The sequence below is a fragment of the Emydura macquarii genome, unplaced genomic scaffold (assembly GCF_026122565.2).
Source record: "Emydura macquarii macquarii isolate MOO-44397 ecotype Brisbane River unplaced genomic scaffold, CSIRO-AGI_Emac_v2 contig_1713, whole genome shotgun sequence".
Classification (NCBI taxonomy): domain Eukaryota; kingdom Metazoa; phylum Chordata; order Testudines; family Chelidae; genus Emydura; species Emydura macquarii.
Genome location: NW_027131850.1, coordinates 2250169 through 2275158, shown reverse-complemented (window position 1 = coordinate 2275158; position 24990 = coordinate 2250169). Strand labels below are relative to the sequence as shown.

The 24990-nt window shown below is 42.3% G+C and overlaps 1 protein-coding gene and 1 long non-coding RNA gene across 6 annotated transcripts in view; one reads left to right on the top strand and one right to left on the bottom strand.

The window, feature by feature from the left end:
- The first annotated feature begins 5551 nt into the window (after positions 1-5551).
- The window catches only part of LOC137158543 (uncharacterized), a 58292-nt gene continuing 38853 nt past the window's right edge, over positions 5552-24990 (top strand). Inside the window, exon 1 of the long non-coding RNA XR_010921438.1 lies at positions 5552-5670. This is a non-coding gene — a long non-coding RNA (uncharacterized lncRNA). The remainder of the gene's footprint in view (positions 5671-24990) is intronic.
- PTPN21 (protein tyrosine phosphatase non-receptor type 21) overlaps positions 14147-24990 on the bottom strand; it is a 49697-nt gene continuing 38853 nt past the window's right edge. For 3 of the 5 annotated variants that reach the window (XM_067556348.1, XM_067556350.1, XM_067556352.1), the window contains 4 exons: positions 23019-23240; positions 21040-21168; positions 20428-20662; positions 19609-19966 (listed from right to left, as the gene is read on the bottom strand). In XM_067556348.1, the coding sequence (XP_067412449.1) occupies positions 19623-19966; positions 20428-20662; positions 21040-21168; positions 23019-23240 (930 nt within the window). In that variant the 3' untranslated portion in view covers positions 19609-19622. Of the gene's footprint in view, positions 18883-19608; positions 19967-20427; positions 20663-21039; positions 21169-23018; positions 23241-24990 lie in introns of those variants that run through there. The other 2 variants (XM_067556349.1, XM_067556351.1) reach the window with 1 other exon arrangement.

The following is a 24990-nucleotide window of genomic DNA, read 5'->3' as shown; positions in this document are numbered from 1 at the left end:
GAGCAACTATCAGTTTCCTTTCCAGGTAACCGTGGTAGTGATTACAGGTGAATAGTAAAACAAACCACTGCAGTAGTTATTGCAGCAGGTCACATCACTGCTAGCCAAAAGGTCTAATTTCAAACATCCATGCACAGATCTTGGATCAGCAGAAGCCAAATATGTCACTGAGTAATGTACCTCCGGGTTGGGTGGGAAAAGAGAACAACGGTCATCGCTTGCATGATGGCTACCAATGAATACACTGAGCAGCTCTGAACGCATCTAAAATTGAACCTGCTCACTGAGAAACTGGGAAAGTCTCAGTGTCAGTGAGCCCATGATCAGGGTTTAGAATGAAGAAGGAAACTAGAGCTAGAAGTATTTCGATTTACTGTAGGCAGGGCTTTCTTTTATATGTAGAAAACTACCTAAGCTGCTGGACTCTGTCTTCAGCACTGAAAACATAGGCCTGCTCATGCAACCCTTACTCTCTCAAGTAGTCTTGCAACTTACAACCAGGGAGACGAAGAGTGTCTGATGATCCCATCAGCAATTTGCAGCAATTAGCAAGACACTTATAGTTACCACCATCATTTAACTAGGCATTTGAGCATATAAATACCTCTGTGGACCTAGCCCTGAATCTCTTGCAAACCAGCCTAACTCATTTCAGGCACCTAAGTCCAAAATGTAGATTGTCAAAACCCCTGCTCTACTGCTGCCTAGCCCTGTAGGTATCGAAATTCCCTCCATGCCTAAGTTTCCACTGATAAAATCCCTTAAGAACCTAACTGTTGGCCATGCACTGCCACCAGGGACGGGGTGCCTAGCTCACCCCTGAGCCCTGGCAGGATCCTCAAATTAGGCATTCCCCACCTATTTCACTGGTGGGGCCCGCTCCAATAGGCAGGCTCAGAAATCAGACCCCATATAAGACACTTTATAACTCTTAGCCTGGTGGTTAGAGCTCTTATCCAGGATGTGGGGAAGATGGTTTCAAATCCTGCCTGTCTCTGATGTGGAGCACAGCTTTGAACCCACATCTCTGGAGATGGATATGAGACATCCTAGAGTGCGGCTCAGTCACTCACTCCCATTGAAGCCATTCTACTTTACATAAATAAATAGTTTGTGGAATGGGGACTTGAATGTGGGTTACCTGCATCCCAGGAGAGCCCCCTAGCCACCGGGCTATAGTGCCACACGCACTCACTCAGCTTGGCCTCCCCAAGTGACTATTTTAATCAGTGATATGAAGTGGAACAGCTTCAACATCCCCATAGCCCCGTGGTTAGGGCACTCTCCCGATAGGTGGGTTAAAATCCCTGTTCTACATCAGACGGGGGGCAGGGATGAGGGGGAGAATTGGCACTGGTTCTCCAACATGCTAACCACTGGGTTAAATGTCGTAAGGTGGAGGTTCTGCCTCAGTTTTTTGCAAGCAAGGGCTGACCTGGCCCAGTAACACCAGAGAGAGTGAATCCTGCCTGGGGCTTGGCTTTAGGAGTGGCAGGTGTCTGGTGTTTGACTGGAAAGTTTGGTTGAAAGTCTGCCAGTGTCCAGTCAGTAGTACTGCCCAGACACCGAAAGTCTGGTTACCTGAGTAACCGTCCACTATTGGCTCTCATTCCGCCGCCAGGAGGGTGGGAAGAGCAGCTGTTGCTGGAGCTGGAGGATGCGCAGGAACTGCCTGGCTCTGGTGCAGAGAGGTACCGGCGACAACATTTGAGGAGTGGGGCCCGTGGCCCGGCTCACTTCCTGGGCCCCCTTCTCAGCCTCCTTTATGCCCCGCACCCAGGTACGGCCCCCCGCCATCCTGCCTCAGTCACCCCTCCACCGCTGGAGCACAGCTCTCCCTCCCCCATCCTGCTCCAGTCACCCCCACACCTCCGGAGCTCAGCTCTCCCTGCTCCATCTTACTCCAGTCACCCCTCCACCCCTGGAGCGCAGCTCTCCCCCGTCCTGCCTCAGTCACCCCTCCACTCTTGGAGTGCGGCTCTCCCCTCCCCTGTCCTGCCCCAGTCACCTGTCTATCCCCAGAGCGTGGTTCTCCCTTCCCCCGTCCTGCTCCAGTTACCCATCACCCTCAGAACGTGGCTTCCTCCCCCCCATCCTGCCCCAGTCACCGTCCCTTTGCCCTCAGAGCCCCGGCTCTCCCCCTTTGTCCTGGCCCAGTCAGCCCTCCATCCCCAGGGCCTGGCTCTCCCCCCCGTCCTGTGACACCCCTCTACCCCAGAGCCCTGCTCAGCTGTTGGGGGTTGGGAAGGAAGGTGGAGAGAGAAGCAAGCAAAGGGGGAGGTGGAGTGGAGCAACGGGGGCGGAGGGGCCTTGAGGGAAGAGGTGGAATGGAGTGGGCCTTGGGGGAAGAGGCAGAGCCTCGGGCAGAAGAGGTGGAGCAGGGGGTGGCTGAGATTCTGGCGCTCAGTGTCCAGTTTTCACAAATTAGAAAGTTGGCCACCCTACTTGTCCTGTACATCCCTTTGAGGGGCAAGGTTTAGGTCTCACCCCCCCTCTCTTCAGCATTTCCTCCCAGCTGAGCGTCCCGGCTTTTCTGGATCCCATTCTTAGGCATCTAACTCTCCTGGGTCCCTAACTCGGGCCTGTGGATTCCATTAGGCAGCAAGGTGTCTAAACTCAGCATAGCAACACTTACCATTTAAGTCCTCTTTGTGGATCTAGCCCTCAGGCTGTATACCCAGAGCCATTCTCTTGCTCACTCCCAGGCCAGAGTGCACTGAGAATGCTGAAGGAGCAGAATGCCCAGCCCCTATGCAGTGGGCATGATTCCCATTTCTGAGCAGCGATCTCTCTTACTGTTTACAAAGTTATGTGTATAGTCTCCTGTGGAGTCTTATCTAGTTCTCAGCTGGAAGGATGGTGGGTGTGACATGAGACCTTGAGAATGGCAAGTAAGGGCTAGAATAATTGAGTAGAGCGAGGTATGAGAGACAAACAAAATAAACCCCAGCTAGGCAACCAACTGAGCTATGCTAACTCATACTCTCAGAGGGCAGCATGAGACTGATCCATTACACATGACTCTGTGCAGAGTCATCCCAGGAATTAAGCACCTTAAAGAATGTTGGCCTGCCTTACAGTATCTATGCAAGGGCTACTGCACATAGCGGAGCTAACAGGGGACATAAGCAAGCTTGTTCCAGAAGATGAATCACACAGCACAAGATGACCCCCGACTATGCTGTCCTATAAACATGCATATATATGAGAAATTACCCTAGTTGTAGTAAGATATCAAGTCATCCTGCCATTCACAGAGCCAGCTAACTCTCCATCAAGAATCAAGTTTGGAGACAACATCTGGCACATAGTTTACTGGCATTTTACAGATACAAAAACATAGGTGATATAGATTGTAGAAGGCTGTCTGCTGGCTGTTTGGCTTCCCTGTTTGGCAGGGTGCACGTCTCAGATGCCAGTTACACACTGTAGCAGGGCTTATGCAGTCACCCTTCAGGTCCTGCTGCTGCCTCAGTTGCCCCTTCTTCCCCACTGACTCAAATTTACACTGCAAGTGTTTTTCTCACTAACTCTCCCTTTTGAAGACTTGGTTTATTAACATAAAGTTCAGAACACCACTACCCTTCCAAGCCGGCTCACCACACCCTTGGTATAGCATTCTTACTCCTCTTCCAGTTTAAAGTTTAATTTTAGGCAGCTCCTGCTCCCTGCAGGTCTCTCAGGCCTTCTGGAGAGTTTCTCAGCCTAAGCTTCTTCACTGGCCATTTTCTGACTGTTCTACTGCTTAATGGCATGCACTCCATGGAGGCTCACCCCAGCTCACCTCAGGCTGTCCTCATAGCCCCCAGCAGGACTGTTCTTAGTCACATCCTCCCCATCATATGCCCCTTGTATTCATGCCCTCCATCTGGGGAGGTGGGCTAAGCCTGGCATAGGTGAGACTGAGCCCCAATTCCCTTCAAGGGACAACTCACCCCGTGATCTGTGATTGACAGCAAAAAGCCAACTTCAGAACAAGCAAACCATGCATTTAATGATGTATGAATAGGACAGCCCAATCCCAAATCTGTCTGCTAATATAGATCAGTAATGGGCTTAATCTCTATCTAGGCAGATTTAGGCTACATATTAGGAGAAACTTCCATACTATAAGGATAGTTAAACTCTGGAACAGGCTTCCAAGGGAAGAATCCCGGTCATTGGAGGTTTTTAAGAACAGGTTGGACCTGTCAGGGATGGTCTAAGTTTATATGGTCCTACCTCAGTGTAGGGGGCTGGACTTGATGACTTCTTGAAGTTCCTTCCAGCCCTACATTTCTATGATCAGTAGAATCTGAATGATTTATGATTAAATGCTCATCAGTGCCATTTAGCACATCGTCTCCAATTTTTCTGCAGGCTAGCAACACAAAATGTAAATTACCCTCACTACTATTTACTTTTCATTATTTAAGTGCTAACTGTGCTGAACCTCGTTCATGAAAACAGGCTCATATGGAGCCTTCATTTTCCAGCCTGATGGCACATATACACTTGGAGAGCCAGATTCATCCCTGGCAGAACTCCTAATTTAGTAACGCTAGGGATGAATTTGTTTCAGACCCTCCAATGATGCATAAATATTAGATAACCCGTGCACTCACCATACTCTCTATTTCAATGGTTTTCAACCTTTTTTCATTTGCAGACCCTTACAAATTTCAAATGGTGGTGCAGACCCTTTGGAAATCTTAGACATAGTCTGTGGATCCCCAGGAGGTCTGTGGACCAGAGTTTGAAAACCACTGCTCTATTTTATGCAGATTATTTCCTAACATGGTTCAGTGCATCAAACCAGTATATCTAATACTGGCGGTATGGATTTGTATAGCCCTTGTGCTTGATTCTACTATGGAACAGCTCCCTCTACCTTCTGAATCAAAAGTCATGATTGGGAAGAGGACAAACACTTAATTTACAATCAATGTATGTTTTTATTTTAAGGCACAACTGCACTTTGCTGCTTTTTCCTAATTAAATTCTGAACTTGATTGCCTGCAAAGTATAATCCACTCTCCACATGCAGAGAACTGATGTGCATTTTTGAATCATGTATTGTTTCTAGCATGCATTGTGCAGCCTAGAGAGAGTAATTAGGGAAAAAAACATGTTACTTACTATGTATTTGCAGTCGATAGATGACTGTTCTAGGGATGGGGGGTGAATTCCTGGAACCAAGGAATTCTCCTCAATAAAGTCAGAGGCCTTGTTTTGTTAGGCTAAAAGGTCTGCATTTTTCAAATGTGTTAGCTCAATTGAGGTAGCTTGCCATGTTTGAAAAGTTCCCTCGAGATTCATGTTTGAAGCCATGTTAGCCAGCAGTGTTTTAGTCTATGCTTCACATATTTCAGCCTGCATCTTGAGGAGACTCTTCAATTGTGTTAAACTAACTCAACTGAAAAACACAAGTCAAGCTACCTAAAGCTGGAGCAACCCAGCTGAGACCACTGAGACTAAGACTGTGTCAGTGTGTACCTCAGAGCAGTCCCCCCACTTCCTGTCAGAGTATAGAGGCCCTGCTGCATGGTGGGATACACTCCCTCACATGCCCCCTGTGCAACAGCAGGGACTCCACAATGGAATCAGCAACTATGGGAAGGAGAAGCAGCAGGTGTGCTGGCACAGTCAGGAAACAGCCTCTGTGATCCCAGCTCTTGGGAAACTGTGCAGGTGAGTCTGAAATACTCTCCTGGAGGTAGAATGTCCCCTTGAAGGAACCAGGAGCCCTCCTCCACCAGCTGAAGTCCCTGTGGGCTATGTATGTTGCATTATAAATGAAGTTTACATGGCATTTTGCTTGGTTTGGCTGAGACATCATATTCGCCCATCCATCTTTACTGTTGTATATGGGCCCCACACTCACCCTCCTTCAATGGCTACTGGAGACAGCCCATCGGGTTGTCCCTGAATGAATCACAAACCCAAGGGCCTAAGAGCCTCAGTTTGTTTAAGTCCTAGTGAAAGTGAAGCATAAAAGCACCAAAAAGTCTAGTCAAACTCTTTATTTTACTGATTGCTCTAGTAGTCCTGTCATTGTAGCAGAGCTGTTGGTACTATGAGGAGCAGAAAATTCCAGCAACTTTATTAAAAATAAGAATTATGTGGAATGAAATATGAAAATTGATAGTCATTAAATATGAAAATTGAGCCACTGCATCATTTGCATAAAATCTCCAGATTCCTGAGTTCTCAGCCTCAACAGGTCCATCAGTCAGTGCTTCTCACTAAGGCAGTGAATTGAAAATTAACTGTGACTTACACCTGAGCAATCTAGAATGATTGGGACCTGCACCTTCAAGAGTGGTCTGATTTTGTGAAATATAAGGGCAATCACAATCTCTGGAGATTAGAAGTGAAGTCACTAAGGAACAGATGGACATACCATTGCCAGAGTACAGGAAATTGGCATCTCTTACCAGGAAGCTCAAAAAAGCCACAGTAAATCTAAAACACACTAGATTCTGCAGACAGCTGACTCACTGGGGTATTGTGCCAAAGCATTTGTCTACAGGATTACATGTCAATTCTATTCAGTGCAAGAATAGCAGTGTGAATGTGTGTTTATGGGCCCACACATGAGGCTTTCTTTGTAGGTACTTAAGCCTAGTGAAAATTGTTACTTTGCCTCTGAAAAGGAGAAGCATGTCTGGGTCTTTTCTTGGAAGGATTTGCTGTTCTAAATTTATGTAAAGGCGTCTGACTGTCACTTTAGAAATACTAACAATAAAATAATCTGAAATAAATAGCTTAGATTATCAAACTGATCAGCAAGCCTTCCAAATCTTTCCCAGTAGTTTTGTTCATTAGAGCACATACCTTAACTCCGTAGAATAAGCAGAGCTGTAAATAATACTGGCTTGGTATGTCTGGGATGACAGATGTTTGGTTTAAATTTAGGTGTCTGTCGGAAGTCTTGTCATGCAGATCAGTTTTGGAGATGTTGTGATTAGTCAGAAATGGGACAGGAGAATTTTGCTTAGCTCTGCTACATATAATCTCCTACATTTATGTTGTGCCCTTTCATCCCCAAGTGCCTGACAAGCTATAGATCTAGCCTGAAGTCCTTACCCAGGCAAAACTCCTACTGAAGCTCCTAATAAGGAGCTGGAGCCAAATGTTTCCCCGTCTCTCCACCAATACACAGCATGGAGAGAGAAAGAAATCTCAAGATAAATGGCCACTGACATGCCAATATGCTGCTCTCTGTACTGGCTCCTCTATGAACACAGGGTCCTGCTCAAGATCATTGTCCTGATTTCAAAGCTCATGTTGAATTGGTCCTCGCTACTGCAGCTATGACCTCCTGGGGGTGGTTATGTGCCACTGGAACAATTGAACTGTTAACCTGCTGAAAGTGGCTCATAATTGCAAGAGGCATGACCTTCGTAAGAGCTGGAGTGAGATTATGGAAATTACTGTCATATGAAATTAGGATCATCACTAGGCCTTTCTGCATTCAGAACTAAATTCAAAACTCACCTCTTTACTTCAGCCAGCTTTTCCACAACAGCACCCTATTCACACCAACATTCACACTTACTGTCACCATTTGGGCAACCTATGCAGGACTTATAAATTCTGGATGATATTATGCAATTGTTACTATGAAAATTGCCTCTCTGTCTTCATGTGTCCACCATTCCTGATAAACCTTTAATCCTACCTTGCAAGGGACAATAGCTGATTAATTAAGGACTTTCTGCACCTGAACAGGCCTTACTTGGGGAGAACAAAAGAATAACTATATCCTAGGGGAAACCAGTTCTCTCTAACTTGTCTGCTGGGGCCGGGGGAAGTGGAGAAAGAAGAAAAGTCCTAGGGTGGGATACTCAGCCATCCCAAAACAGGTTATAAAAGGACTCGCATTGGGAAAGACTCAGAGAACCACATAGGAAGTTTGGACAGGAGAGAGAAAGGGGATGGACCAGCCAAGGTTGGAGGAGGCTAACTAAGGAGATCAGGCACCATGTTTTAGAACACAAGCAGTGCATTGCAGCGGAACAACCCTGGATGTGCCCAGATGACTCTGACCCCAGCCCAAGAGTGCTCTGGGATGGTGAGCAAACTAAGACAGGGAAATGTGTAGGGCTTATTATGTGTGTATTGAGCTGAGTATTTCTCAGGTGATTAAGTGAAGAGCAATGAGCAAAATCCTTTGCAAAGTGTCTGTGCATGTATAAGTTACAGTTACCACCTGCCGCCTTGAAGAGGCAAACAAGAAGGCTCACACCTTTGGGTTGAGTTCTGGGAGAGGATGTGTTTAAGTTATGAGAAAAGCGTAAGGGGTCAGCACTTGTTCTAGGGGCTGGGCAGGGTGCTTCATGGTTGCAGCTCTCAGGAGGGAGTGCCACATACAAGGTCTGCACCCCGCTAGTATGCCCAGTGACCCTACAACATCAGCAGTGCCTGAACTCTGTTCAGACTGGAGGCTTTAAAAAGCCAGGGAGTCAGTGCTCACAGCAGTCTGGTGAGTGGCTAAGCAGGGGTGCTTGACTGCAGCTGTGACACACACATTCCATAAACTTCCTACCTTTCCCTCCCTCCCTCCCTCACACACCCAACAATGATTGTTTTCAAGTTATAATAAACTCACCAATATACATATTCAGGGTTGGATTCACAAGGGGGGACTGAGGCATTGCAACACTTAACTTTTAGGAGCCCTGCCCTGTAGTAAAATTCACAGCCTTGAGGTAGGTGCCCAGGCTCCCTGTACATTGCTTGGGGAATTAGGTGCCTAACAAGGAATGCCTGGAAGCCAGCATGCTGCACTGCCCTGCCCCTCAATGGTAGTTAAGTGCCACTTTCTGGCCAAAGGAGTTGTATCCAATAGCTCCATGGTTAGCGTACTCGTCCTGGTTCAAATCCTCACTGCCTAATTTCATTTCCCAGATGAAAGCCCTAACCACTAGGCTATAGAGCCATTGTGCATCTGAGGGAATATTTATTTATTTATACGAAGTGGAACAGCTCCAACAGGAGCGCTTCAGAGACTCTCCCTAGAATACACAATAGAGCGTTGGGGCCCCCAGCTGAGCTGTGGGAGAGCTGAGTTCAAGTCCCTGTTCCAAACCACACACTGAAAGGATCTGAAAACAGGTCTCCCACGTCCTTGGGAGTGTCCCAACCACTAGGCAATTGGCTACGAGGGGGTGGATCCCTACATGTGAGAAAGGCACCTAAGACAGATCGACCCTAACTTCAGGTGAGGGTTCATGGCTCAGGAACTGAGTGGAAATAGGCACTTCCCTGTGGTCTGTCAGTCAGGAGGCCACAGGCCTAGATCCATGGAAGTTAAGTGTCTAAGTACCTTGAGCCTCACCCCTTTCCTGTGCATTTCACTGCTGGCTAGTTTAGGCACCTCCCTGCTCAGCTTGCTGGCTTCTGAGGGCCCCTTTTTTAGGCACCTGACTCTCCCTGCACATTGTCTGGAGAGAGCCTGGGTGCCTAACTCAGGGCCGTGGCATTAGGCCTAAGTCCCCTTTGGGAAAATAGACCTGGGCCATCTTTTGAGTTTGTACAATGCCTAACACGTTTGACTGGAAGTAAATAATTATAGTGAGAGATTAAACAGGTTTATGGAATGGGAAATGCAGGAAAAGAAACTGATGCTAAAATTAGCCTTGTATACTGATTGGAAGCTAGCTTTAGTTCAGTGTCCACATTTAAGGCTTCCATGACATTCCCATGTCAAACTGGTGCTGCAAACCAAGACAACTAAGTTATATGAAATGCTCTGTGCCCAGTGCCTGAGAGAAGCAAACAATTCCCCAAAAGGCACAGAAGCTGTTTGTCTTCCTTTGGGTCAGTGGGGAAACGCCCATTTATTTAACCTACAGTTGGATTAGGCCCCTTCGCCTCAGTGTTTCTATGGCAGACCATTATAGTAAAACCATTTATTCGGCTGGTCAGCAGGTTCATAGATACGTTAAAGTAATTAAGCCTGCATATTGCTTAGATGTTTGCAGTGGGGACAGCATGGTGAGATAGTGTCATAACTAGAAAACATTACATTATTTATAACCACTTTATAGTTGGCACTGGCCATTGTCAGAAGACAGGATACTGGGGTTAGACCATTGGACTATCCCAGTATGGTCATTCTTATATATTTTACACAGTCATGATAGCATCTCATTGTTGCTTCTGTAGCCTAGCTTATTGCACTCACCAGGCTCCTTGCCTCGCTCCATTCTCCTCACACAAGCTCCCTGTGTGCCACCCTGTCTGCATTAGGGACTCACTGCAACCCCCCTCCCTCATGCCAAGGGTTTTGTGTTTCCTCCCTCTCCCCCAAGCCATGGTCCCCAGTCTCTTTCCTCATGTTGGGGCTTTGTTGAGCTCACCTGTCCCACACATGTGATGGGCTCTGTCTGTCCTCAGTTGCCCCTCCCACCATTCCAGCATCACCATTCTCTCCCCATGTCCTGCCCTATACCATTGCCCTCTTTTCCCCACTGTGTCAGGGGATCTGTGTGCCCCCCCCCCTTCCTCCCTTTGTTTTGGAATCAATTGCATGCAGAGTTGAAAAGTTATCTGCTTACATCCAAACAGAAACGTCATCAAGAGTAGGGCCTCTCACATTTGGAGTAAGCCTCCCAACTTGGCTAGACGGACTTGCATTAGCTTCACTCGAGCTAGCATATTAAAAATAACAGTGTGGAGGTTGTGGCTCTAGTGTAGGCTCCGGCTAACCCATCTGAACCCAGGATCTGAGCTAATGCAAGTCCATCTACCTGGGCTGGGAGGCTCACACCCAGCTGCAGTATAGACATGCTTTAAGGTATTTTATTTTTTTTAATATAAGTAAGGCTGGATTCAACCTCCATCTAATATTAAAGATACACTGTGTTTTGCAAATCTTCAGCACATAATCTATGGGTAAAGATGGAATTTTCTGGAGTTTTTCAACTAACTCTCTTACTTAAGTTACAAATCATTTTAAAATGTGACCATTATGGAATTTTTTTAGTGTCTCACTTTTTTTTGTAACCCCCTATGATTAACAAAATGACTGGCTTGTAATCATTCATGCTTTGCATACAACCATTGCCACTTTCCTCAAATGTACATATAAAGCAATTAGGTTGCAATTAAGCAATGCAACTAACAATATTCTAAATGTGCAGTGTGCTATGAAGTCTCTTAACAGCAATCACAACCTGCTGTGTGGCCATGATGATATGATTAATCAAGTAGACTGCAGGGGATTTCATACATAATTAACTACCTTGAACCCTTCTACCCAAATCTTTATATTAAGTTATGTTTATGGAATACATAACCTTAACTACAGGTTTTATATAGGGTGTGTGTGTGTGTGTGTGTGTATATATATATATATATATATATATATATATATATCGTACAATGCTTTGCTGATAATATCTATAAGGCAGTTTATCATGAGCAGTGTTTCTAAAATACATTACTTTCAGAACTGAAAACCAAAATTTTCTAGGGAGGCCAAATGTTCTCTTTCTGTCTAATCTTTCAATGGAGGAAACTGCTGGCATTCATATTGAACACTTAATATCACTGCATAATGCAAAATTGAATATTAGGTGATAATGGTAGGAAAGAAATCATGAGGTTTTTGCTGCATATGGGATAATTGTTAATATATTTAATCTTCAATAGCAAGAGATTTACCATCTCCTTTAGGTATGTTACAGTATTTTTTGTAGACTTTTTAGGAAAGGGGATAGTCACTACATACATTCAGTATAATAGATCACAAATATATCTCTGCCATCACATCTTGGAATAGGGAAAGTATTTAGACTGAACATCATAATTAAGTTCACTGACTCCTTTTTTCAGTAACATAACAAACAAAATCCAATATTGCTTCAAATATTTATTTCCATGGCAAAAATAGAATGATATATTTCATTTCACATATATTACATATTCAGGAATACAAGCTTTTCTGTCTATGAAACACAATTTGTACATTGTTTTACAAACCAATTTCAGTTTTACAAGAAGTAAAGCTGCACTGATTATACATTTTTACAGTATTGATGGCAATACAGCAAAACATACATATTAACCATTAGCTTGATAGTAGAAAATAATACTTGAAAATCCATGTGTGCTACTGTTTAAACGAAGTAGTGTATACATCACTGCATACTGGCTCAAAGGAAATGGAAGCAATTGGGGCCAGATCCTGCATTCCTTTGCCACATAAGGTTCAACCCTGCAAGCTGCTGGACACCCTGAACTCCCACTAACTTCAGTGGGAGTTAAGCAATCTCAACAGCTTGCAGAAATGCTCAGGACCTGATGAGTGCTCAGGACTTTGCAGGATCAAGCCCCTAAAACGCCCACTCAAGTCCCATCCAATACCAGCAATGAAGTTGATGGGCATTTTGGGTACAGAAGTAGTTCAGGAGAGGGCCTTGTAAATGGATAATGGGTATCTTTTTTGTGATAATTCTTCTCCAGCATTAGCAAGGAGATGGACTGGATGATCTAACATATCTTTTTCCATCTCTAACTTCTATGATTCAAAAAATCCAGTGCGCTGAAAGTTTCTCTTTATAGCACTTTTAAAGTCTAAATTTTGCTTTAGCATTTCCCAGTAGAAAAATGGCATTTAATTTCCCTTTATAAGGTTAGGCATCTTCTTTAAAATGATTTGGTAAGATTCTGTCTGCTGAATATTTGAAACAAAAGAATGACACAGTTTTTATACAAAACAATTTTCTAGCCTGCTGCAGTGCTGTATCTTGTCATCTGTATTCATTAGTTTCTTTGTACATCAGATTTAATTCCCGCCTCCCATCATCATTTATAGCCAAAAAAGAAGAACATCTAAAGAGAAAATACAGTGGAGGCACATCCTTCATTTCACAATTCAGTGTCGTGGAAAACTGTGACAAATACAGTCAATGATCATTTACTAACTTTTTGTTTTGAGATACACATTTTAAAAAAAAAATCAATCCCTGCTGACTTTATTTAAAATGAATATGCATGACTGAAACAGAATGAATCAAGTTAGCTGGTCCCAACAGCAATTTAGTAATAAGGTTTGACTGAACACCAATGCCTGCAAAAGCTGTGAACGTTTGTGCGATTATTTGAAGTGTAAAGATTACTGCATGTGCTGCAGGGAAATACGACTTCTAAGTTCATGGTTAAACGCTATAGCATCTGTAGCCCAACCTTAACCTGGCACAATATAGGTCAGTCACGTCTCCTGCAAATACTTGGCTGCACCCAAGAGAAGCATGTGTCTGTACATATAAATGACTTTAATTGCACTCAAAAATAGTTGCCAGTGCAAACGCTTATTTTACCCTACTGTTTGCAGGTGTAAAACCAGAGACCAATGTTTGAAAATCTGATACTAAATCTGTAAACAGAAGCTTAACGGATACGTTGCACAGAATAAACTTGCAAACAAGAGTTTTTTTTTTTTTAAAATAAACAGAGCCTCTGAACTAAAATGTTCAGCGTTTCAAAAAGCACATTTAAAAAAACCCTGCGAAAACAGAATCTATGACTACATGGTCACTTATGCTACTGTGCCTCGAAAAACCTCCTATATGAATCAAACCCTTCTAGCTGTTCTACTGTCCATATAAATTGTTCCAAAACCTTCTCTATTTACCTCTAGCCACTCTCAGCCCCCATTCCACATGTCAGAGTTAGTACAGTTGGGAGAAACTCTTAACCTGCCTATCCTTTTCATTATTCAGAGTCTACAGATGGAGAATCCTGATCCACTGTTTTGGCCTATTCTAGTTATCTGTGGTTAAATTTAAAAGGAGATGTAACTATTTAAGCTCTGTGGGCCTGATTCTGCATCAGTGCTAAGTGCTTTCAACTGCCACCATTGGTGTCACAGAACTGAGGGAGCTCAGCATGTTGAGGATTGGACCCTGGTTTTGCAAGGACTTGATGTGAATCAAATTAATTTGCAATTCTTTGCAAAATTTCATTGTTGGCCTGGTCACTTTTAAGGATTAACATCGTCCCATCCCCTCACCTGCTCCAAGGAAGCCTCAGTTTCTAGTAATATTTTCCACACCACTTCCATAAACATCTTTGAGTGGCAGTTTCACTTCTTTGAAGAAAAAATAAAACAAATTACTTAATCCTTTCCTTAATTTATTAGCATTACATTTGGGGGAAGAGGGGTTCACTCTTATGTGAAATCCTAAAAAGGCAAGTGCAAGAAATTTGTTTTGTGTTTCTCTTGTTTCTTTACAGTTTGCAATCAGACCAATATTGCAAAATGCCCATAACTTCACTAACCTGGCTGCATGGTGTTAAGAAAGAGGGCCCATAATACAAATAGCTCTTTGATCTGATCGGGAGAAGTCAACAGAAAGATACCCTTCTCCTCACCCCCATGGACTTCAATGGGCTTTGAATCAGCTGTTTAATGAATCTTCAGCAGCGGAGTATGGCTCCTGCTAATGAAAGGCCAAGTACAAATAGTTCTCCTTTCGCTGCTCAGCCCTGGTTATTAATTTAAGAAGCTTTTTTGGCAGAATTCCCCGCATGCCCTAAGTATTAACCCAGCAATACGCATGCAGGATTACATGGTGGGATAGAGAAGGACAAATACACTAATATTAAAATGATGTTCTTTCAGTTCAGTCCATCTAAGTGATATTTACCACACTTTTATATTTCTTTTTAAAAATCATGACGACAATTTAAGCTGCCTTTATCAAAATAATCACAAGTGCTGCCTTGCTAGGTTACTTGTAATTAAATGTATTTCTAAAAATATCCATAGATCACTAGAGTTGCATTTTTAACGTGTTTGCTTGTGTAAAACAGTGGACACCAAGGCCTAAGTCCAAAAGGCCCAGCTATCCACAGGAGTGGATATTCCTATGCACAGTGGAACCACCATAGTCCTACTGTGCAGGCTGCAGAGAAGCCACAATAGAGTAAATCTGCGTATGCCATGCTATGGAGGAATGATTTACAGCCTGATCCAAAACCCACTGAAGTCAGTGGGCATCTTTCCATTGATTTCAAAGGGCTTTGGGTCAAGCCCGTAGAGAAGAGCTTGTCCATGACTGCACAGATGCACTGGCCAATATTCTCATATCAGGTAAGTATGCAGAAGCCATTACTCCAGCCTCCAGGCTTTTCTAGTGATTCTTAATTCAGGCCTGGTCAACGCTACAGAGTTAGGTCGACGCAAGGCAGCTTCCTTTAACCTAACTACGGAAGTGTCTATACATAAATTTGGCTCCCGCCGATGTAACTGCCCCACTGTCAAATTAATACTCCACCTCCACGAGTGCATAGAGTCAAAACTGATGTAGTTAGGTTGACGCAGTGTCATTATAGACACTGCGTTGCTTATATCGATTGTTACTGGCTTTCAGGAGCCATCCCACAATGCCCCACACTGACAGTACAATCGATACAAGCCTCCTGGTGAGGACGCACACCGCTGTCACAAGGAGCAAAATGTAGATATGCACAAGACATGTGATTACTACAGCAGCTGTATGCCGAAATAAGTTATGTTGACTTAATTTTGTAGAGTAGACATGGCCTCAGACTTTGCAGTTTTACAGAATTTGATTCGAAAGAAGCAGTTTCCCTGTAACGCCACAAGAGACAGTGAAGTCTGACTATATATTTACAGTGGTGGCACCCTTAATTGTCCCTGAGAATTCTGAAATTCTAAGTCTGAAAAAGAGCAGTATCTTTTCCCGGCTATTTATTGCAAGATCACCTTTATTCAACAGACTTTCCGTAACAAAGAATACATCTTAACCTTGGAGTTGTAGTTTCTCCCTAGCATTCCTACATCAGTAAGGTAGGAAAGTGGGCTTGGTGAACCTGGAGCCACTTGGAGTAGAATTTTAACCCTTTGGTAAATAAACACACCTGCAACTCTGGCTGGGGCGGGGAGGGGCTAGGTTTACACAACAGATTCCCTTGTAATGCTCAATACTTTATGAAGAAACATGGTATAAATATCCATCCAGTTTGCATGAACAAACGTGTGGTTTTGAAGGTTCAAAGCATTTGAATACTAAAACATGAATATAAATTTCTTAAATTTAAATAACTTAAATTCAGTTTCCTAATTAGTTAAAATAGCCATTTTAAATTTCATTATGTTAAAGAACTGTTGAACTTTGTTCTTATTGATAAATTTTTTGGAGAGAAACTGATTGGTTAGAATGCTCTTAGAGGTGGACTCAGCAATTCTTACTCACACGAGTAATACCACTGATTTATATGAATGTTCATACTGAAGTAAGGTCTATACATTCAAGGGCTGCAGAAATGGCCCCATAAGGCCAGATTCTGAGAGGTGCTGATTACCCACAACTTCATATGTCAAATGGTTGGTTTGTAGGTTAACAAATGTAAATTCTAGTGAGCCGAGTCTTCAGTGATTAGTTTCCTCTGGACCAAGGCATTATTTCTGCCAGGTATGGTTCTGGTTGGGCAAAGGGCTGGTAAGCATAATATCTTAGGGCCACAGTTAGAGGAAGAGAGGATTTTCTCTGCAATGCTCAAGCTCATTTTTATTGAGGGTAGTATGAATCGGAAAGTTTGAAAGGACACCAAAAACACTAAATGGCTCTTGCTGTCTAACCTAAAGTAATGTAATTTTTAGGGGAGAGAGATTTTAACAGTGTCATTTGGACTTCGCCCATCATTTGGGGAGCAGATCATTATAGAGGAAACTGAAGCAAACCTCCTATTATCCTTTTAATTAAAATTTTCAGATGACCTTTTTTTCTTGTGACGGGAGATTTTAATCTCTTACACTAGGGTTTAAAGCTTCCCCACAGCTAAAAAGAAGGAAATAGCACCATCTGGACAGTCATAAAAATGACTAAACATAAATAAATGTTAATCCCATTCCAGTCTGTGGAGCAGGTATTTCTGGGGGGAAGGACAAAATGTTTGTCTGTTTGTCCACTGACTGACCCTACAAAGATTTGGGGTTTCAATTTACCAATAGACATATACAAATAAAGGAGAGAGCTCTTTGATGGGGCTCTTCGTCTCTAAATCTCAAAGAACTTTATGAAGGTATCATCATTATCCCTGCTTTCCTAATAGAAAAACTGAGGCACAGAGAGCTGAAGTGATCTGACTTAGGTCACAGTGAATAAGTGGCAAAACAGAACCTCAGGTCTCTTGACTTCCAATTTCATGACCCATCCAGTGACTCTGCTGTCCCCTTTCAGTAAAGAAGTCACTAAAATACCCACACGTCCAAGGTTATCAATTAGTTTGAGTGTTGCTATCATTCTCAAATGGCCTCCTGTACATCATAAACACCCTGGACCCAACAATACCATACAATGCTATCGAAACCTTTCTGCTGACTGACAAAAGCTCAGGAACGCTATGGTAAATTAAGATATTTTAAAACTTTTCTTGGTGAAGAGTGTGAAAATTAATACTGCAGTCTTTGCACTTGCCACATCAACCAAAAAATCACGGCCATCCCATCTGCACCGTCATTTTGCACATACTCATTCCCTATTCACCACTATGCAATTTCCTACTTTTAAGTTCTTTTATCTCTCACTTCATCATTTCCAAAGGTTCTTCCTAAAATAATAATTAGGTTAGTGATGATACTTTAATCTAACAAATGATATAAGGTTACAGTTTATATGCTTAGCTATATAAATAAGAGAGCAAAAAAAAAAGTGCTTAAAACATCATTTGCATCCACTTCGATTTCAACCAGTAAAATCAAACTGTCCTCTAAATATATGAATAATACTGAGTATATATCTCCCCTTTTGTCCATTTATTACCTAGATCCCTATAGGTAACTATGACATTCTCTTGCTTATTTACTTTTACCTAAAACCCTGTTGACAACAATCTCTTCCCTTTGCTGATTACCACCTACAACTCTGTAGGTATCTGTGCCTCTCCCCTACCAGTTATGTCATCTAGAAATTTGTAGGCAACAATTCCTTCCACTTGCCTATTTTATTAGCTAGATCTCAGAAGGTAACAGGATTTTTCTGTTGCCAATTCAACTACCTGGAACACTACAGATACCAACACTTTCTTCTTATACTTTTCACTTTTGTAAAACTCCTGAAAAGTTAATTTGAGTGTCTTCGTTTCTGCTCTTTTCTGAAAAACTGTGCTGTTTATAAATGTATAGCTCTTTGAAGATTAAAAAAAATTAAATTTGCTGAATACAAAAATAACTGTCCTGATGTCTTTAGGTTTCTAGCAGTTGCTGGTTCTGCTAAGTGAACCAGAAGAAACCACGTTTATTTAAAAAAATATATTAGCATTGTTTTAAATATAAAATTGAAAGTAGAGTGAGACTACTTAAGACCTTGACATTCCTACTGGACATGTATGTCCCTTGCTATGCAACTCTTTAAATATTTTTTCCACTCTGAGTTGATGCTCTGTTTCAAAAAAGCAATTTAAAGTAAAAAACCACTAGTGATTTCCAAAGTTACCCAATGTACTTTTAGTAAAGTTGACAGTTAATTTACCTAGAGTAACACAATCTCAAAAAGGTGCACAGGTATTTCAAAAGAGCACAATTGTTTTATGTTAAAATCTTCCTTATGTGTTAGTCAATACCTTGCTTTGCAAAGGCTGATAACTTGCACTTGCATTTAATATCCTCTCACCATGCCAAAAAGGTGACTCTGCATGAGTCATCGATTGAGGATATAACCAGAAAGGCAAGTCTGCCTGGAAAACTGCAATTCTCCTTTTATAAAAACTCTTGAGACGAATGAGTCCCACAGGAAGTCATATAAGCCTAGAACTTTTAAGGAACTGAATGAGAACTCCATAGACAAAAGTGTATTGACACAGAGTCTGCACCATCATCATCCTTTGCTGTCTCAGCATGTCCAACACTCTTGGGATGTCCAGCATCTGGAAAAAGAAAGAACAAGTTTAACTATTATAATGACTGGTGGTTAAAAAGTCTGTGGTTTGTGCTTTCAAGGCAGGAAAGATGTTTGATCTAAGCACAGGGCACAGAGTCAGTAACTCCTAAGTGCCGATTTCAGCTCTGACAATTAACCCTCTGTGGCCTTGGCCAAACTGCTGAACTTGTCTACCTCATTTTCCCTATCTGTAAAATGGGCACAATACTAACTTGCCTATCTCATAGTGAGGATTAATAATGTAGTGCTTGACAAGTGCTTTGAAGATGAAAAGCATTGTAGCATGTAAATACCAAGTATCATCAGCACAGATAAAGTGCCTTAGTTTGAGTATCACTTTTCAGAGCACATTCAAAAACGAAAAAAGCAGCAAATGCAATAGTCTGTAGCAGGTCACGTTGGGTGCTGGCCAGATGGGGCTAACATCTCCTCTGACTATTTTATTATACTGTCACACTGCCTTCTACACAACACTAGTACTGCAAATACTGATGCACAGCAACCAAGCCAATTTAATGAAGTGCAGGACTAGACTGAAAAATGCATCTGTGAAAGTCAGTCATAAAACCAAAACTTGCAAGATGCAGGATACCCTCAGCTCCCACTGAAGATAATGGAATCTGAGGATGCCCTGCACCACACAGGCATTGATCAGCACCTTGCAGGACAAGGTTCTTCTATGAACAAGTACATTTTAATGCATACATGAGGCACTAACAAACATTTTTACAATATTACTAAAGGTGGTGAGCTTGTAAGAGTTCTCCCAACCCCAACAATAAGCATTCTCCATAGACCATGACAAAGGCTCAGTTGATCAGGCAGCACACTTACTATCTGAGTTAACTGACCCACCTCCACATATATATACACCAAAGCTTTTATTTTAAACAAGAGCAAGAAAATAACCTCATTGTGTTCCAAACAGGCAATCATGATCTCCGACAGTATGACCACTCCCGTTCTTCCTACACCTGCGCTGCAGTGCACCAATACAGGAGGGTTAGAGCTCTTGGGATCCACTGTGTTGTTTGTATGGCGCCGCACTGACTGTATCTCCTCCAAATACGCTGTCAGTTCCAATGGAAAAGAAAAAGACACATAAATACACATATTCTATCAACACTGTAACTAAGGTCAGAGAACAAACAGCAGCCCGGCATCAGGTCACATTCCTGACAACTATCATTGATTTCTTGAAACATTTTTAACAGTCCAGCAAAGCAACAGGAAGTTGCAAGGATTATTTGTTTACGTGGGAGTTTGCCTGAGTGAGATTCCTGTAGTGGGGATTTAGAGCTTAACTTTCTTTTGCTGGTGAGCATTTAAAGTGACAGCATGCAGTGTAATTGTTTTAATTTATATGGTTTTTAATATTTATGTACATGAGTTTAGAGACAGAAAGACAAACATTTCTACAAAAAATTTCTCAATCCAGCATCCATCACCGCTGTGAAGAAACTTCTAATGTCGGGATGCTCTATGACGATAGTAGGTGGTATCGTTGACAGAGGGGATTAACACAACTTACACAGAAATCCCTTTGGATCCTCTGGGCACCCATGCTCTGGCCAGTCAGTGTACTGCAGATGCCAAACTGTTCTCTCCTGCCCTGTGAGAAGGTGTTTGATCTTCAAGCCTGTAGTTGCATAGCAGCCAGAGTCTGTCCGGAATCGTGTAGTAATCTTAAATCTCCCATAGGTGACAGTGTTGTGCCTTGAGCCAAGTCGTGGCCAATACCGGAAGCTCTTTTCTCGTCCACCCTCCTTGGAAGTAAAGCATTGTAAACGTAAGGCATGAAAACACACACAACTGAAGTTGCTATAACAATCCCAACATTTTTACCCCACAATGTATTGCTAAAGGGCTTCTCCACAAACTTTAACTCAGATTTAGTAAATGAGGAAACCATTTCTAAGACTTAGTCTACTCTAGAAAGTGTTGGCCAGTATAGGTATCTCGGCAAATCCCCCTCGTGGAGACTAGTTTATGCCAGCAAAATAGTTATACCAGTTCCCTGAATGAAAAACTATCAGCAAAAGCACTTTTCTGCCCATATAAAAATGTCACACAGGATCACACGCCTAACGTATGTTGTTATAGCGACAAAAGTTTCTAAGATAGACCTGGCCTAAGGACCAACCTCTTCTGCTGTCACCATTGCTATAATGGCAATCCCTTGTTCCCACACCATCTGCCAGAAATCCTGACATGTATTCTGCAAAGGGCCCTGTGTAGCAATATAGTCCCACTCGATGCTACTAACAGAGACCTGTAAAAAATGCAAAAAGAAAGTTAGATTATTGGTTATGGAGAAAGCTGTTTGAAAAGCGAGCGACTTTAAGGTGTGAGAATGGAAGTAATATTAGGGAATCAAAGGAGGCCATTTGTAAGCCATGTAAATCCACCTGACGCCATCTAGCAGTTGCACCCTGTCGTGTAGTACTCAGTCCTTTAAAAAAGTTAAATGAACATTTAGAGGAGGAAAAACAACTCGAGACACACAGTATTTTGAAAAGCCACCATATGGAACAGCGGAGGCTACATCAACACTTTTTTCTATTGAGTAAATTCTGTGCATTCAGACAAATTAGGCTTTAAAGATGTTTTCTAATCAATTCAATGCCACTATCACAAAGTGAAAATGAGCCAACACTAGTCAATGGGTTTTCCCCCTAATTTTGATTCAAGAAAGTCAAAATGCTGACTTATGGCTTGTTTTCAAGTATGGAAACTAGTTGGTACTATGCCAGCAGCAAAAGCCATTAAAAACCATATAACCTTGTTTAGAGCTGCCTACAGATAGCAAAGAGACCATAAGTATCTTTAGAGGCATCAAATCATTTTGGATTATAACCCATCTCTTGTGGAAATACCCACTGGAAAAGGCAAAGGGCTCTAGAAATTCCGTGAAGTTCACCTTGCAGGAGTTTCCTTATAATCTTTGAGAATAGGGGGAGGCGGGGGAAGAGGGCCAAGGTTATACCGTGAAGAGCAGTTTCCCACAGGGCTTCATCCACTCTCTGAGACCAGCCAGGAAAATTCCAGCATGAAGCTAGCGCTCCCACCTTCTGTGTCCCCAGGCTAGATCCACAAAAGTAGAGGGAACAATAGGGCTCTTAATTTCAGTTCTTTTGAGTGGAGTCTGTGTCTCTCTCTCTGCTGAGAATGGAGTCAGATTGGGCAATTACAATAGCTGAAGCATATATGCCAGCTTTGATCTCAAAGGATCCCAATGAGCTTTAAGGATTATTGCCCAGCTTTTCAAATCCCCAGGGCATTGATTTACCATCCATTAACGTATGGCAAAGAAAAAAGAGAAAGCAACTGAATGAACAGCATATGGCAGATACTCAGATCTGACCATGGATTCTCTCTTACTGCCTAAGGGCTTGTCTACGCAGAGACTTAATGCGTGGCAAAGCAGGGTGTGAATGTACAACCTCTAGCCTGTCACCCACTAAGTCACGGTGTGGACCCTGTTACTGTGCTCTAAAGGTTTCATTGTGTGCTTTGATATTCTGCCGTTTCAAACAGCGGCATGTCAGAGTGCACCACAGAACTTTTAGTGTATGGTAACAAAGTCTATCTACACAGTTGCTTAGTGACACAACTATAAGTTTACACCCCAGCTTGCTGTGCACTAAATCTCCATGTAGATAAGGCCTAAGGAAAGTCTCTCTTCTTCAAAATAGTAGATGTTAGGTCAGCATGAAAAGGGAAAGAGGGACAGACTGAGCACTTACCCACCCTCATTTATCAGCCATCAGTTTTTCAACTTTAGTCCAAACACTTCTCTTAGTACAACAACAGTTGCCATCCCCTGCATAGCTAAGAAAAAGAAGTCTCTCTCGCAGGAGTGTCATGCTGCTCTGAAACTAGCACCACAATAGGGCTGAGATCTTCACCACCAAGACCCCCCCTCATAGCCCCTGGTATCTTGATATTTCAAAGTGCAAAGATCCACGTGCTCAGTCAGTCAAGTCAGCAAGTCAAGTTACCCCGGCAACATTTTTAGGCTATTCACAACTACTTGAACAGTTAAGAGGAATTGATATTAGCTGCAAGAAGATAGACTGAAGAATCATTCTGCAAAACATTTTCCATCAGTGTTAATCTCACCTTAATATGAGATGCGTTGATGTAACCAGTGTTGTTTTCTTTGGTTGGAACCAGCTCCACTCTGGCATCATCATATGGAAGGACATCCTGGAACCTATTTCTCTCTGCATTTTCAGGGAGCTGGGCTATTGAGCACTCTCCATCTATCAGCCTTTTCTTTTGAATTCGGTCATACTCTGTAAATACCATTCCCTGTTCCAGTCGTTGTTCCAGAATTTTACACTAAACGAAACAAAATAGGATGATCGTACAATGTCACATCCCGACTCAATTTTACTCTTAACGTTGCAGTGCAAAGAATTTAATACAAATAAAATGCATACATTTCTCTCACTTATAATTTTTAAAAGCCCTCCCCAACTACCACTATTTTTACGATCACAGTAATTTAGGAGGGACCAAATCTTGGGGTCCTCACTCAGACAAAACTCTCATTTAAATTAATGGGAGTTCTGTCTTAAGTGAACACTGATGAAGAATGTAAGGATATGGCACTGGGAGATGGAGATAGTAAATAACATTAAAAAATTATTCCTTGATTTCTATAGACAATCCAATCAGACATGAGAACATTTTGCCAAACAAGGTAGTTAGGGCACATTCTCTACAGGCATTCAAAGCAAGGATAGTTAAGTTTGGATGGGAATGTGTACAGTCCTTCATGCTTGACGTAGCAGGTTGCAGTAGCTAATTTGAGCGGTGTCTTCCCACCCTGTTATCTATAGTCAGCTTTGTTGTTCAGGTGGAACAGAAAAGCTCTCCAGATTCAAAACAAAGTGTTTTGTTAAATGAATAAAATGAGCGCACACTGCAAATACTCTCTCAATTTTGTCAGCCTGCAGATGATAAATGTTGAAGATGGCAGCAAATTCTTTCCAGAAACTCCTCCTGCAGATGAGATAAAAGCACAAATTCCCACTACCACAATAATTAATTCTGTTTTATTTTTATTTAATAAGACCTGCTGGAAAACAAAATCATTCTTTCAAGACCACATTTTTTCTAAGTCATAAGAGGCTTTTGGAAATTCAGCATCTGTTTGCCAAAAAAAAGCAAAAAAACAAAAAACAAAAATCACAGATGGGAGATTTAAGCTAGAGAACTTTGTGTGTCACATGCACTGGATTTTCATAGTACCATTGAAATAGCCATGCAGTATAAAGCAAGTCAGCCATCTAGTCTGGTATCCTGTCTCCAACAGTTGCCATCACCAGATGCTACAAAGAAAGGTGTAAAACCTCCATAACAATTCATACATCAGCACACTCACAGAAGTAGTATCTGACTTTCTTCTTGGCCAAGTTTCCTAGTATGAAATTGACTAGAAAGGGCACAGCAGTATGAAGCTTAGCTTCAGAAGCAGCAGTTTAACAATCTTCATGGTCCTCTAACAACAGCTGGAGTCCTCTGAAACTGGATTTTCTTCTATTACATATGTCTGAATTGTTTTGTCTGTGTCCTATTTAAACTGTAAACTTATCTCACACAACAGGCTCAGTGTTATAATAGTAGCAACGACGATATCTGGCTTTTAAAGCCTTAACTATTTACTTCATGAACATCTCAATTCTTTCCTCCTAATAGATTCCTGTGAGTGATACTGGGCAATTGCTCCCAAGCCCTATTAGTTCTACTGCACAGAGGTCTGCAAGGTTCTATACTGTCCCCTTCCTATTCAATATACACGGCATATAAAGTTGCTGGGGAAGACAATGCAGGGATGTGGATGCAGAGGACACACAGCTTGGATTCTTTTCCATCTATCCTGTCAGTGCAGATTCCCTGTTTTCCCAAATGCTTGGCAAAAGGGGGCGTGTGGATAAAGAGAGCTCACAAGCTCAAACCAGACAAAAGAGAAATGATGCTGATAGGTAAGAGAGATCATGTGAAATAAGTTGTGGATATGGGGAATCTGCCATCATTAATGACTCTACCTGTTTGCTAACTTCAGTGAATATATGGTGGGTATTTT